The 13,498-nt window shown below is 37.4% G+C and overlaps 2 protein-coding genes across 2 annotated transcripts; one reads left to right on the top strand and one right to left on the bottom strand.

Annotated features, from left to right (window-relative positions):
- Window positions 1–2,351: 2,351 nt before the first annotated feature.
- Window positions 2,352–8,239, bottom strand: adssl (adenylosuccinate synthase, like). Its single transcript, XM_081390425.1, has 13 exons — window positions 7,958–8,239; window positions 7,563–7,665; window positions 7,283–7,351; window positions 5,871–5,921; window positions 5,643–5,709; window positions 5,438–5,545; window positions 5,189–5,270; window positions 4,975–5,101; window positions 4,677–4,831; window positions 4,465–4,589; window positions 3,691–3,788; window positions 3,414–3,563; window positions 2,352–3,275 (listed from the first exon to the last, which is right to left on the bottom strand). The coding sequence occupies exons 1-13, from the start codon at window positions 8,174–8,176 to the stop codon at window positions 3,223–3,225; spliced, it is 1,407 nt and encodes a 468-aa protein (XP_081246551.1). The 5' UTR covers window positions 8,177–8,239; the 3' UTR covers window positions 2,352–3,222.
- Window positions 8,240–9,026: 787 nt separating this feature from the next.
- LOC308706087 (CAAX prenyl protease 2) lies at window positions 9,027–13,254 on the top strand (the record flags this gene model as incomplete). The annotated part of the gene is given in 10 exon segments (XM_081391471.1): window positions 9,027–9,151; window positions 9,265–9,367; window positions 9,512–9,553; window positions 9,555–9,602; window positions 10,364–10,442; window positions 10,654–10,675; window positions 10,677–10,770; window positions 10,774–10,818; window positions 12,772–12,853; window positions 13,031–13,254. Coding segments are annotated over 10 exon segments (864 nt in total).
- Between the last annotated feature and the right edge of the window lie 244 nt (window positions 13,255–13,498).

Raw genomic sequence — 13,498 nt, 5'->3', positions numbered from 1 at the left:
GTATTCCTTAAAAGAGACTCTCTCTTATTATGTTCAACACAAGGTGGCGCTATGTTTGAATCTCAGTAGATGTAGTGGGTTGAAGTTATGGTCACTGAAATCAGTCAATTATGGGGTTAGAATTGTTGCATTATTCCAAATAAATAGATTAATATTCACAAATAAATGTAGAGATTCACAAAAAATTATCAAATTCAAAAATAAATAGATTAAGATCCACAAATAAATGTAAAGAATTTCACAAAAAAATAATAAAATTTACAAAAAAATAAAATGAGATTTGCAAATAAAACAAATATTTACAAATGTTTTATTATTTTACAAACACAACTGCTTTCTGTGCATTTATAAATCCCCTCACGCATCTGTGGATTTTGCAGACAAATCCACAAATAAGTGGACTCACTCCACCCACCGTTTACTCAAGACAATCAGATAAGCTTTTATTCTTAGATGAAAAACAAAACAAAACAGTATTTTTACATAATCTTAAACATATACAGGCTAAGTAATGTCAATTATACTTTCAACTGTCCATAATAATCATTTATGATTGTATATAATAATTTAAACAATATCATAATGTCATGACTGAGCCGTTTCAAAAAAGCATCAGTTGATCTCTGGACCTGTTTTGAAGAAAAATAATAATTAATAAAAATGATGATAATTATTATTTAAACACCATGAGAAGGTAACTTGGCCACATCTTTTTATTTCATTCACAAAGTTAATGTTTAAGAGAGTAAATGTATGCAATGTATGATTTTAAGGAAGTTCTATGAAAGTTTAAGTTCAGCAAAAACGGCAATAATAGCTTGTGACGTGAAGTCATAGACTTGTGCATTACCTGCATTGACACTCACTGTGTTCAACAAAAGGCAGCTCAATAATCTTCTCACCATCTTCATTCTGCTTTAACTGTAATTTTGTTGGGGGAATAAACAAAGGAGGAACAGATATGTGATGATGAACTGAATCAATTACATTTCCATATACACTATGTTTCTGTTCATACCTGCATCATGGTGGTGTGTTTGGTCACGCTGACACACACCATAGCCTCATCCGAGCAGCAGCCTCCACAGCGCTGCACAGACACACATGGAGGCTCCACACCTTTGTGCATCACCTCAGGGAATTCATGCTCAACTTTAACTAAAGTTTCACGTGGCTTACAGATGCTTTTGACATAGACCATCCCTGCTAAAAGTGAATGAATGAATGGAGACCACAATGAATGACATAGACATATCTGTTTGATGCAATTTCAATATCTCTGTTTGAGTGTTCAGTAAGAAAACAAACCAATGAGAGAGAGAGAGAGAGAGAGAGAGAGAGAGAGAGAGAGAGAGAGAGAGAGAGAGAGAGAGATACCTTCAGTATAGTTATGACTTATATATTGGTTGTGAGGATCCTGTGGAGTTAAATATAAAACAATTTGGTTAATTACGTAATTTATTTTATTTATTCGTGGTTACTAACTAGGCTAATGTTGATTAACTAATTCCAACTGTTTTTGCAGTGTGCTGGCACTCATTTTCATAATCACCAATCGGTGAGTCACTCAGATATGTCATAATTCGCACGAACACATTTGTGTGTTCGGTTTCGGTAACATTTTAGTCTCCTTGTTACATGTTATGTTATGTAGTAATAACAGAATATTATGCATAATTACAAAACTAACCCTAAACCTTATTATATAAGTACATGTGGTACATACTGTAGGTAGGCTATGTTAATTTATTAATAGGGTGTACTGTCCAAAAAAAAAAAAAAAAAACACAGACTGACAGAAAAGTTGAACAAATTAAGATAAGTATGTCTACATCTATCCTGACTGTTGTTATTACAGTTTGATGCTTAAAACCCAGCATTAAACGTCAATCACCAAAACACTTATTACGCTGTTTACAACTACACATAACTGGATAAAGTCTCACACACAGTGACAATAAATGATTATTATAATTTAGTCACAATCGAAATTGAATATATAAAATATGTTCCTGTAGTAAATGTTTGCATTTTGTCTTAAAAATATTCAGAATTGTTGAACTGTACCTGATCGTCCATCTCAGATGTCAGATGGAACAGGACGAGATAGAGCACACACACCAAAACAAGCATTGCTTTACTTGAATGTCTGGAGCCTCGCGAGAAATGTTAGTCTAATAATACAGATTACGCTGTTCATTTGAATCCCATTTCCCGATGGAACGGTTACTCAACCATATCCTCATAACGGATATTGCAAAATATATTCTGAGAATTTTTGTGTCATTTTTACCTTATAACTACTTTCATTTTAAACAAGTTGCTGTTATGTGGTACATTTAGTGCGTTAAAATAGATTCATTTTGTAAGTCTCAACTAAAACAGAATATATGCATATAGTCTTTCGGAGAAAAAAAAAAAAAAAAAAAAAGAAGCATCAATTAAAACCATAATTAGTTTTGCACTTTATTTTTCAAAAAACAGCAGCAAATGAGTTTGTGCACTAGATGGAATGCAACACATGTTTGTGCAAGTGTGACTTGATCATAGATTCAAAAGCTGTGTCTGAGTGCACTAATCACTGACAGAAGGTAAACAGTGCCTTTTTTTCTTTCAATATCACAAAAACTTGTGTGAGAAAGTCCCTTTTGGTATTTCAAACCACGTCAAACCAATCTTAGAGTATACACAAACACTGAATTAAAAACACAAAAGATTTAACGCTGACCTCCTCACACTTGATTACATAAAAAAATAAACAGTACATGACCATCTTAAAAATCAGTTTGGTTTTATCCAACAAATAGCAATGAATATGGTAATTTAAATGCTCAGAGTGCTAAGTTTGATTTTAAAAGATATACAATAAAATGATGACGACCTTCAGTCTGAAGTTCTGCAATTCATCACTTTCAGACAAACTTAAGCCAACTACGAGTGATTGACAGAGGTATGTTCTGAGCAGCTCTGGGATGCGCTTTGAAACAAATGGGTACAAGTCAAGGAATTACGAATGCAGGGAAGCGGGTCTGGAGCTCAGACCTGACCTCTATACACAATGCTGGTGTTCACTTTGAGTGGAACATTCAGTGGATTTTAAACCCATGGTTAGTCTTAATCTCAGCGCTGATGCATAAAAGAAAGTTCTGGTCCTCCAACAGTCATGGCGACGGATGTCCTGCCAGACCATCAAATGAAGTTCAGTCTTTCCCGTTCCCCTCGTCAGAACAGCTTTATCATGCTCTCTCTTGACTTGCCAACTCCCACCCACTTCACTAAAAAGAGAAAACATTTTCTAATGATCATTTTGTCATTTCTAAGCATGCCAGTAGGATATATGTCTTTCTGTTGCTGCATATGTCAGTGGTTGAAACATTCTAAATGAATAAATGAAATAGTATGTGTATTTTTACCTGGCACCTGCAGGAAATTCTCGATAAAGTGAATGTAAGCTTGAGCCTGTGATGGCAGCTCATCAAAACTGCGCACTCCCTCAGTGCTACAACACCAGCCAGGAAACGTCTCATAAGTCACGTGAACCTTTGTGAGGACGTCCATGTTTGCTGAAATATACAAATATTACCCCCTCCATTATCAAAAAAGGTCTATAAATAGCACAGTGATATTGTAATGTGTGTGAATATTGTAATGCGTGACAAATCTTAAAATGTGTTAAAATTGGTAACCTACCAGGAAAACTTGGAAGAGGCTTTCCATCAACTGTGTAAGCTATGCCAATCTTTATTTCTGGCAATGTGTCAAGAATGTCTAACTTGGTCAGTGCAATGCTGAGAGAAACAGAAGGAAAAGTGTTGTTAAATTAAACTAAATAAATCTTAAGTTCAATCTTTGTAATAGCTACAACAAAGAAAAATAGAAACTGGTTAAAACTGTTACAATTACATAACTTTCCCACTTGTACTCTACCAAAAGGTTTGAGGCTTTAAGATTTTATTCAGCAAGGATGCACTAAATTAATCAAAAGTGCCAGTAAAGACATTTTTAATGTTACATAATATTTCGATTTCAAATAAATGATGTTCTTTTGAACTTTCTATTCATCAAAGAATCCTGGAGGAAAAGTATCACAGTTTCCACTAAAATATTAAGTGGCACAACTGTTTTCAACATTAATAATAATAAGAAATGTTTCTTGAGCAGCAAATTAGCATATTAGAATGATTTCTAAAGGATCATGTGACACTAAAGACTAGAGTAATGATGCTGAAAATTCAGCTTTTTCATCATAGAAATAAATTATATTCTAATATATATATATATATATATATATATATATAAAAAAATTCATTTAAATTGTAGGCTAATATTTCACAATATTACAGTAAAAAAAAAAAAAAAAGAAGAGCCTTGGTAAGCAGAAGAGACACTCAAAAATATTCTAAAAATCTTACTGAGCCTAAATTTTAGAACGATAGTGAATTTAACACACTGAACATAACTCACGCTGAAAAACCATTAACCATGTGGGCATAGCGAACCAAAACCAGGTCCAGCCATCCACAGCGCCGCCGCCTGCCTGTTGTGACGCCAAATTCCCTCCCTTTGCTCTGCAGCAGATCACCAGTTTCCTAGAAAATAAGAACAATACATGTGAAGATGTGTCACAAGTTTTACCCCCTGACTCCTCTTCAAAACACACCCTGACACAGACTCACATTATCTTGCTCAGTAGGGAATGCTCCCACTCCCACCCTGGTGGTGTAGGCCTTCACCACTCCATACACACGGCCAACATGAGACGGAGGGACTCCAAGGCCTGTGCAAACGCCTCCGACGGTACAGTTTGATGAGGTCACAAATGGATAAGTCCCTGAGAGAGATGGAAACATCAAATGTTAAGAAGACATTTGTATCATTCACACTGTCAAATACAAATTCCACTGTCCACAAGGTCAAAACATTTTAAAAGCACACCAGTGGATCTTCCCGTTTATGCGGGATTGCCATTCATACCAAAATCGATATCCAGTAAGGCAGCATTAGCTCCTTCCACCAGAATCTTCTTGCTTGGTCCAGTAAGGGCTTTGTGCATGAAATAAACCCCATCAGTTACTAGGGGCCGTAACCTCTCAGCATAACCCTGTGGGTGAAATGGAAAAAATAATACTGGGCAGGTTCATGATTTAGAAGTTGAACACATACTGAAAGATGCCAAGATGCTAATCACCTTCAGTTGCTCCAGCTCAGCATCAGTATCAATATTAAGGTTAGGATATGTGGTCTGAAAATGACCAGCCAGCACCCGAAATCTGCAGAGAGATATTTACAAGTTTTTATCTGTCTTCATGAAGTCCTAATTTTCACAGAGAAAGAAAGTCTAACAAAAGCAGATATGATTGTTAAGAACAACACACATAATTCTATGTAATCAAGTAGTTTTCTGAAATATTAAATAGAAATCTATCATTATGCTCACTTTTCCTCAAATACTGAGAAGTCTGAGACCAGATCACACACTCTCAGTCCATTACGTGCTGCTTTGGAGGAATATGCAGGTCCAATGCCCTTCTTAGTTGTGCCCAAACTGTAAAACAGAGCAGGGTGAGCTCAATATCAATCTGGTAGAAAATTATCTGCAAATGTGAGCTGTTATAAGTGCAAAAAAAAAAAAGAAAACCCACTTTTTCCCTGCCTGCTGCTGTCTCAGCTGCTCCTGTATCCCATCAACGGCCTGGTGGAAGTTGAACACTACACAGAAAAAGAGAACACCTCTAATTCTAATGTCATAGATATAAGTTTCCTGGTATTTTTTTTTTTTCTGAGACAAAACATAGTACAGTACATAGTCAATGTCATCTGGAATACGGCAAAATTAATCAATGCCTCATGAAGTCAAAATAAAACCATACCAATATGTGCCCTGTCAGATATCTTCAGTCGTTCCTCCCACCCTTGAAGTCCTAAAATAAACAAAGCCAAAAAAATAAAACTTATTAACCCCTTACTAGACACCCCCCATTTTGGCAAGTGGGGCATATATGACACACCCAAAATAAAAAAGTTGCTGCTCACAAGTCATTCTGGATAGACACATAATCAACATATATTTAAAAAGCTGACACATGAGAGTTTACAGTTCAAGACTCAGAATTACTCAGACTGTTATTAGTGTGGAGATATATAAGCTCAAACATAAAAATATTAAGAATACAATTTTAAATGTATAAATATTACATAAATGTGGTAAAACACCTTATAACCAGTGAACCAGTTATAATACAGTGAAGCCACAAGTAGGGTCATGCTTCATTTCAAATATGAGGATTATGTCTTTAAAACTATGCATTTATGAATCATTTCATAAGACCATGTTATGTGTTTTTAGGGAAGGCTAATAAAAATGCTAATGAAGTTATTTATGGCCCTTATAACTTTCCTGCACTCTAATGTCTGGCACGGAGAACTGCCTATTCACGACTTCAGATCAAGTACAAAAAGTTTTTGAATATTTTAACGTGCAGTGAATGTTGAACAACGATGATCTGGGGCCGACTGCGATCTTTGACGCAAAGGGGTTAATGTAAAAAACACTTCATCTAACAGAGCTAAAAAAATAAATATAAAAACCCATACATATATTTTTCATGCTACTATCTACACATTGCAGAATTTTTGTTTTTGACAACCTTATTTAAATGCGGGATTAAATTTGAAAATGCAGAATTTTGACAGTGAAAATCATCTCGACTGACAAATAAATCTGATACTGTATGTCAGAACAAATCTGTGCATTAAGTCTTGCAAACTAATAGACTTGTTCTATGTAATGCTTCTAAGCTCTATGTTTCTTTGTTCTACAAATTACTGACTTTGTTGTTGCAACAACCACAGCTTTTTGTAAGGAAGACTGCACTTTTTAGATAATTTTCATATTTGTATATTTCATGTTTTTATATTGTACGTTATTATAATAATAATGTATGTTATACGTTGCTGTACGTTGCACGTTAAGTACCTTTAAGTTAAGTAAATATGACTTAAATGTTCCTTTTGTCTTTGTTTACTAAAACAAAGTACTTGGTCACCACTAGGTCCAGATTATAATTTTGACCATTTGTACGTACTTTGTAACAACAGTTTTTCAATCCAGATCATGTCTTTTTCATTTGCAAAAATACTAAGGTATACATTTTTAGCTACACTGTCCAGCCCTGATATGTAGGCATCTTAAATACATGGAATATGCATTAAGCAAATGATATCACAACGACCTCAGGTTTAACATTGTTATGTATTTCACTCCATATACTGATCATTTTACCATCGCCTTTCTGCAAGTTCTTCTCAGCCTCATCAAAAAGTCCTGGCAGGTGTATCACAACACCATTTCCTGTGGGACAGAACAAGCGAGGATCTCAACAATCACAACAGCAGGTCAAAGGTTAACATCCGATCCCAAACAATGAAACGAGAAAAATGCAACGAGAAATGACTGAGTTTTAATGGGAAGTTATAAAATACATAATGCACCGAACACTTAGTAAAAACTAGGGGGCAGTAAAGCAGCATGTGATTTAATAGGAAGCTCAAACAAGACATACCAATAAATGAGATGGCCTTTTTGTTGAGAACGCCACTAGGAAGCAGGTGAAAGTCGTACTCGACCGAGTCCACGACCACTGTGTGTCCCGCGTTATTTCCTCCCTGATAACACACAGTTGATGCAAACATGAGCGCAAGTATCGCGATAAGATAAAAACCGAGCCGCAGGAAATGTTACATCACTTGTCCTGCCGCCAAAAAAAGTGGCTATGACAACAATAATGGAAACTTTGACTTCATTGTGAGGTTAGTGATGCGTCTTCTGAAAGTGGTTGTTTGTTTCCGCGTTTACCTCAATTAAACTGTGCACTAAACGCAATCCTCAGACAGCACAGACATAATGTTTGCTCATAAACTCTTATAAACACAAATTGATGCGCGGTTGGATACACACCTGGCATCTGCATACAATGTCGGCGTCCATTGCCAAGAGGTCGACCACTTTCCCTTTCCCCTCATCTCCCCACTGAGCTCCCAACACTACGGTCACTTTATTCTGGGGCTCCCGCAGGATCCGCAGCGAGTCCACGCTGTCTCTGGAGCGCTTGAGCACGGGTTCACCGTTCAGCGAGGCCGTTTCCTGACCATTAGACATTGTGCTATCCGCAGCCATGCCGAGAGTGTGCGTGAGTGTGAAGAACTAAGAACAGCGTAAAAGCGGCTACGCTACTGCAATAGGGAAGTGCACGAGATTGGCCTTCAAAATAAAAGTCCGGTCGCCAAAAACAACAAAATACTTTAAACACACGACCTTGAAACCTGCACTGAATGAATGAACACATGGACACATACATGCTTGTAAAAAAATATCGGAATTAAAAAGGAGTGTGTGACACATGCTATTGTAATGAAACTCAATTAAGTTTATTTTTCCCCCAGGTTGTTGATACTGGCAGTTTTAGACGCTTGTCATATCTTGCTTCACATAGTATTTTGGCGGGTAAATTTTATGGAAACAACAATTTTTGCATTTATTTTTTTGTGTGTCTTTTATTACTTATAAATAATGTTTGTGTCTATGTTAATATTGTTAATACTGACATTCCCTTTGGCTGAGGCTTCTTTTGTTCAACCATAACATATGTAAACTTCTTCACGATCTAGTAAAACTAGTAACGTTAATCTGAATATGTATTATAAACAAATCGGAATATTTATTTAATATGAAAAAAAAAACCTCTCTGAACTTCTTAAAAACAGCCAAACCAGTCTGAGTTGCAAATCAAAACATTGGTAAATTGCATTTTAAAAAGTAAAAATAGCATATAGCCACTTCAGCTATTAAAACATGTTTAATTATTCAGTTGTTAAAATTATAGTTGACCATGAGAAGACATGCATAAACTGGACAAAAAACATGCTATTCCACTGCTTTGCTCGAGCTTGATAATAGAGGCTATGCAAGCAGCAGTTCTCATTATCTACTTTTCAGACAGCACTATGTTTCTTTGGAATAACGGACGATGTTATCAATCAAAACCCACTCAGAGACTTTTGAAGGAGAGTATTGGATATCTGTTATGTGTTGTTTACTGCTTGTCTGTTTGTATGTTGGGAGTATGCATGTATGGAGGGGCAGCTTACCCAGGTAGTGATGAAGCTGTATGTGCAAAGCACTGGGCTATTATTTCTCTAATTGAAGAACAGTTCAGTTGCAGTTTAAATTGTTCAATTATGTCATATTCTCTGTACATTCTTTAGGGATCATCCAAACACAATAAAAAGGCGTTTCACCAGTGTTTTGTGTGTGTCAGCTGTTTCACCACTGGTTTTACTGGTATGGACTCATTACATGAAAGTCAGGGTGAGTGTGAGCTGTATGCCAGAGAGATCTATGCATATTTCAATATTCAGGTACTTTCTCAAGTGTTAAGAGTATTCTTTTTTATTTATAAGTGTAAGTTAATATAAATTAAACGTTTTACTTGTTATGTTTGGTATGTTACAGCCAAGTCCACCATTGTGGGCCCTGATGGACATTCGTCTAGACTCTAGAGGGTTTTGTGCCTGCCACTCTGCTGCCGCTGACACTCACTATAGTATGTTATTGCTGTCTTCTCTTTAGTTGTCGTCCCCCCCACACACACACATACACACACACATACACACACATATATATATTACTAAGTGATATATGTCATGAATTTATTGAATTATTTTAAAAAGAATTAATGCAATTGGACACAAAAATATGTACATCAAGTCATTGACCCTTATAACACACACACACACACACACACACACACACACACACACACACACACACACACACACACACACACACACACACACACACACACACACACACACACACACACACACACACTGTATATATGTGTGTGTGTGTGTGTGTGTGTGTGTGTGTGTGTGTGTGTGTGTGTGTTATATAAGGCTCAATGAGCCCCTCTCTCTCTCTCTCTCTCTCTCTCTCTCTCTCTCTATATATATATATATATATAATCTTTTTGAAGCTTTATTTGTCAATGACCCATAAACGTACAATAACTGGTAACCTGATGGTTACAAACCGGTGCCCGGTTGCATAAAGCACCTTAAGTGTTATTTTCCCTTAAGAACGAACGACCTTAGGTTTCCCTTAAACTTACTTACTTGTTACTAAACCCAAAGGTTTACCTTTTAGTAGTTACCCAATAATAATAATAACAATAAAACAATATTACCACCATTGTGCACTTAAGCAAGCATTCATTCAGACACAGCTTCATGGGAACCCTTTCTTGAGAACCATAATGCATGACTTTTCTGTTTTTATTTTTGTATTTATTTATTTTGAACACAGGTGCTTTTCCTTGGACCTCTGACCCAATTGGCAATTGAGAGACCAAGAGGACTTTTTCATGATGTTGAAACAGCCTTGAGTGAGTATGAATATATACTGTATTTAGAATACAGAATAATTAGAATGTTTTAAATATTTTTTTTATAAAAAATAAATATAAAAAACGAATATATATATATATATATATATATATATATATATATATATATATATATATATATATATATATATATATATATAATACATGTAAAAAGAAAATCTCTCATAAATCATGAATATTTGCTCACGAGCAGATTCTCGGTCTTGGAGCAAGTGTGAGAGATTTACGATGGCTTAGGAACCAGGTGGTGGCTCCATTAACAGAGAAGTTAGTTTTTCGAGCGTGCATGATTCCCATGTTGGTGCAATGAATTGGTCCCACTGCTGCCATCTTCATCAGTCCTCTCTTCTTCGGTGTGGGTAAGTTAAAATAGCAAGACAATAATGTAGAAATATTCCAGCAGATGGCGATGTCGAGCTCTAATAACAAGCAGTGAATGAAGGTTTGCTTGTGTGTATGCTTTTAAAAGGTACTGTATAACTGTTCAGAAATGTTTATCAAGTCAAGTCACCTATATATAGCCTACCAATAGATGGTGTCAAAGCATCTTTACAGTGATAAACAGGAAAATAAGATTCAATGATGCAAACAGAATTCAACTCTGCTTTAAAGCAGCTCTAAAAAGACATTACTAAACAGTAGTGCTGCACGATTAATCATATCGCAATCGCGATGTCAAGCCTGTGCGATTATGAAATGCTGCGATTTTATGAAATAAATAAATGCATGTGTGGACATGACAACCCATTCTCTCTGAGAGCTGTTCCTTTTCATAGGTCTCTCAACACTGCGAATATTGCTATGGGAACACCTTTGGTGTGGATGAATGTCTGAAGCCCTTATACCATCACGCCAATTTGATTGGCCAATAGCACTTAACACCACTCTAAAGGCCCTTGCACACTGAGTCCGAAATTCGCATCCAAAATTTTCGCACGTTAAAAAAAAAAACGACCTCACGTTATGTCAATCACGCTTGCACACTGCCTCCGAAACTTTCATCCGTCAAAAAAAAATTCTGCGTTTTTCGCATCCGTAGCAAGCATTTTGAATGGTGTTTTGACATTTTAGGAGCCACCCGAATCACGAATATTCACGAATAAGAAAAACCGCATGCGAAAATTTCGGACTCAGTGTGCAAGGACCTTAAGAATACGTCATGTATGCTTCATATTAGTGCGCTGGACGCTATTTCCTCAGATTTTATTCCTTCAGGAAGCGTATTTTCTGTTCTTTGCTATAATTCAGACCAGTTTTACCACTCCTCTCAAGCGGACACAATGAGCTTCAAGAAATGCATCGACCCGTGTGACAGGTTCATCGCAGGAGGAGACACCCATGACAGGTGCGTGCAATGTCTGGGTCTTAAACATGCCCTGGCGGCTTTCTGTGGAAAGAAGGCCTTGCGTCATACCCTCGCCTCTCCATTTCTGTGGTTGCAGAGACGCAGCATGAGATGGATGGGGTGACGATTATGAGCTTGAGCGCATGGAGAGCGAGTAGACGGAATATTCGCCCTTTCTCTCTCTCTCCCCGAGCCGCTTGCTCGCAGACTAGCGCGGCTCGAACCCCGTCATTTTCGTTCGTGACGATTTCGATGTGATTTCTTTCGGTTGTGGCCGGTTCGACGATGACGTTTTGTCTACGGCGGCCTCTGATTCTGAAGAGCTTATAGGCGATTTGTGTGGCTCTCTCCCTCCGAGTGGACAGGCAAAGCTCACTTCTCCGTCCTATAACAAGCTGTTAGACGTGGTTACTCGTGCTGTAAACAAGGCTGGGGCTGGATTGGGACAGCAAGCCTGCTCAAACTCAGGCCCAGTCAAAGCTGGACGATCGCTATTTGACTAGCCACTCCCCAGCCCAGCCCTGTAGGCCTCTTGCGACCTGGACCCAGTTCATTGCTCTGTGAGTTTAATACTGGAGTTCCTGCAAAGTCGTTTTCAGAGAGTGCGGCACTGTTCAGTAACAGTGTAAAGTACATCAATTATGAAATGAGTTTAATTCAGCTATATAATTCCAGCTAAGTTGAGTTCTCATCCAGTAGTGTCAGTGCGGTCAAATCAGTAATATTGCTGAATATTAATTGTCGCCAACTGAACAAGTCAGAGGCGACACTGACAAGGAACACAAACTCAGGTGACAGAATGGAGAAAAGAAATTTAGGAGAAACCTCAGTCGGGGAGCCAGTCCTCCTCTGGCCAATGAACGAACATGGTGTGATTATGATTAAAAACTCAGCGTGACAGGGAATGTGGAGTTTAAATTTTCCATTATATGTTCTGACTTTCCTGTGTTCTTTCTGTCCCACATAACCCATTTCCATCATATCACTGACATTGAACAGCTTCGCTTTGGACAAGACACTGTATTTGAGATCCTAATTTGTGCAGGTAAATGCTTTTAAATGCCTAACATTTGATGTTGTCTCATCTAACACTTCATGACATGTTTTCTTTTCAACTTTCCAGTTCACTTATACCTCCATTTTTGCCTTCATATTCATCAGAATAAGCGAGTATCCGTGATATGTATAAATACAGTGTCATCTGGTTTGTGTCTCACCTCAGATTTCAATTTCTTAATGATCAGGTCATCTGGTGGGACCTGTGTTGTCCCACTCACCATTGGCTCAGTTTTACTGTACCCACAGAGGCCTGTGATTTTGTTCTCCTACCAGATGGGTGTTCTGTTCTTCCTCATCCTCATCCTCCCCTTCACAGATCTTGCTTTCTATGGCATGACGACCCCCATTTGCAGTCTACTGCTTACACCTCGCTCTGACTGCGCATGACACATCTTAATGGTGCCTGGCTGGAAATGTAGGCTACCTGAAAGTCTTTGGAACTGTTGGAACTGTTGCAACTACCGTTCAATAGCCTTGATTTCTCACACAAGCAAAATCCTTCTAAAAATTTGGTAAAAATGATACAGCAGCACCTACACCCAATCATAGAAACAGAACTACCAATGGAGAAGAAATTGAATGCGTTAAGGACTTCTGCTTCTTGAGATCTATTCACCAAACCGGCGACTGC

This window comes from Scardinius erythrophthalmus, assembly GCF_964197995.2.
Source record: "Scardinius erythrophthalmus genome assembly, chromosome: 17".
Lineage (NCBI taxonomy): Eukaryota > Metazoa > Chordata > Actinopteri > Cypriniformes > Leuciscidae > Scardinius > Scardinius erythrophthalmus.
This window is presented reverse-complemented; position numbering and strand designations above follow the sequence as displayed.

What these genes read in the sequence shown, in the direction of transcription:
- adssl (XM_081390425.1), bottom strand. Translation starts at nt 8,176, where the DNA reads ATGGCTGCGGATAGCACAATGTCTAATGGTCAGGAAACGGCCTCGCTG. An exon ending in AAAGGCCATCTCATTTATTG is followed by an intron (nt 7,352 to 7,562) that starts GTATGTCTTGTT and finishes TCTGTCCCACAG; the next exon opens with GAAATGGTGTTGTGATACAC. An exon ending in CAGCAGCAGGCAGGGAAAAA is followed by an intron (nt 5,546 to 5,642) that starts GTGGGTTTTCTT and finishes TCTGTTTTACAG; the next exon opens with TTTGGGCACAACTAAGAAGG.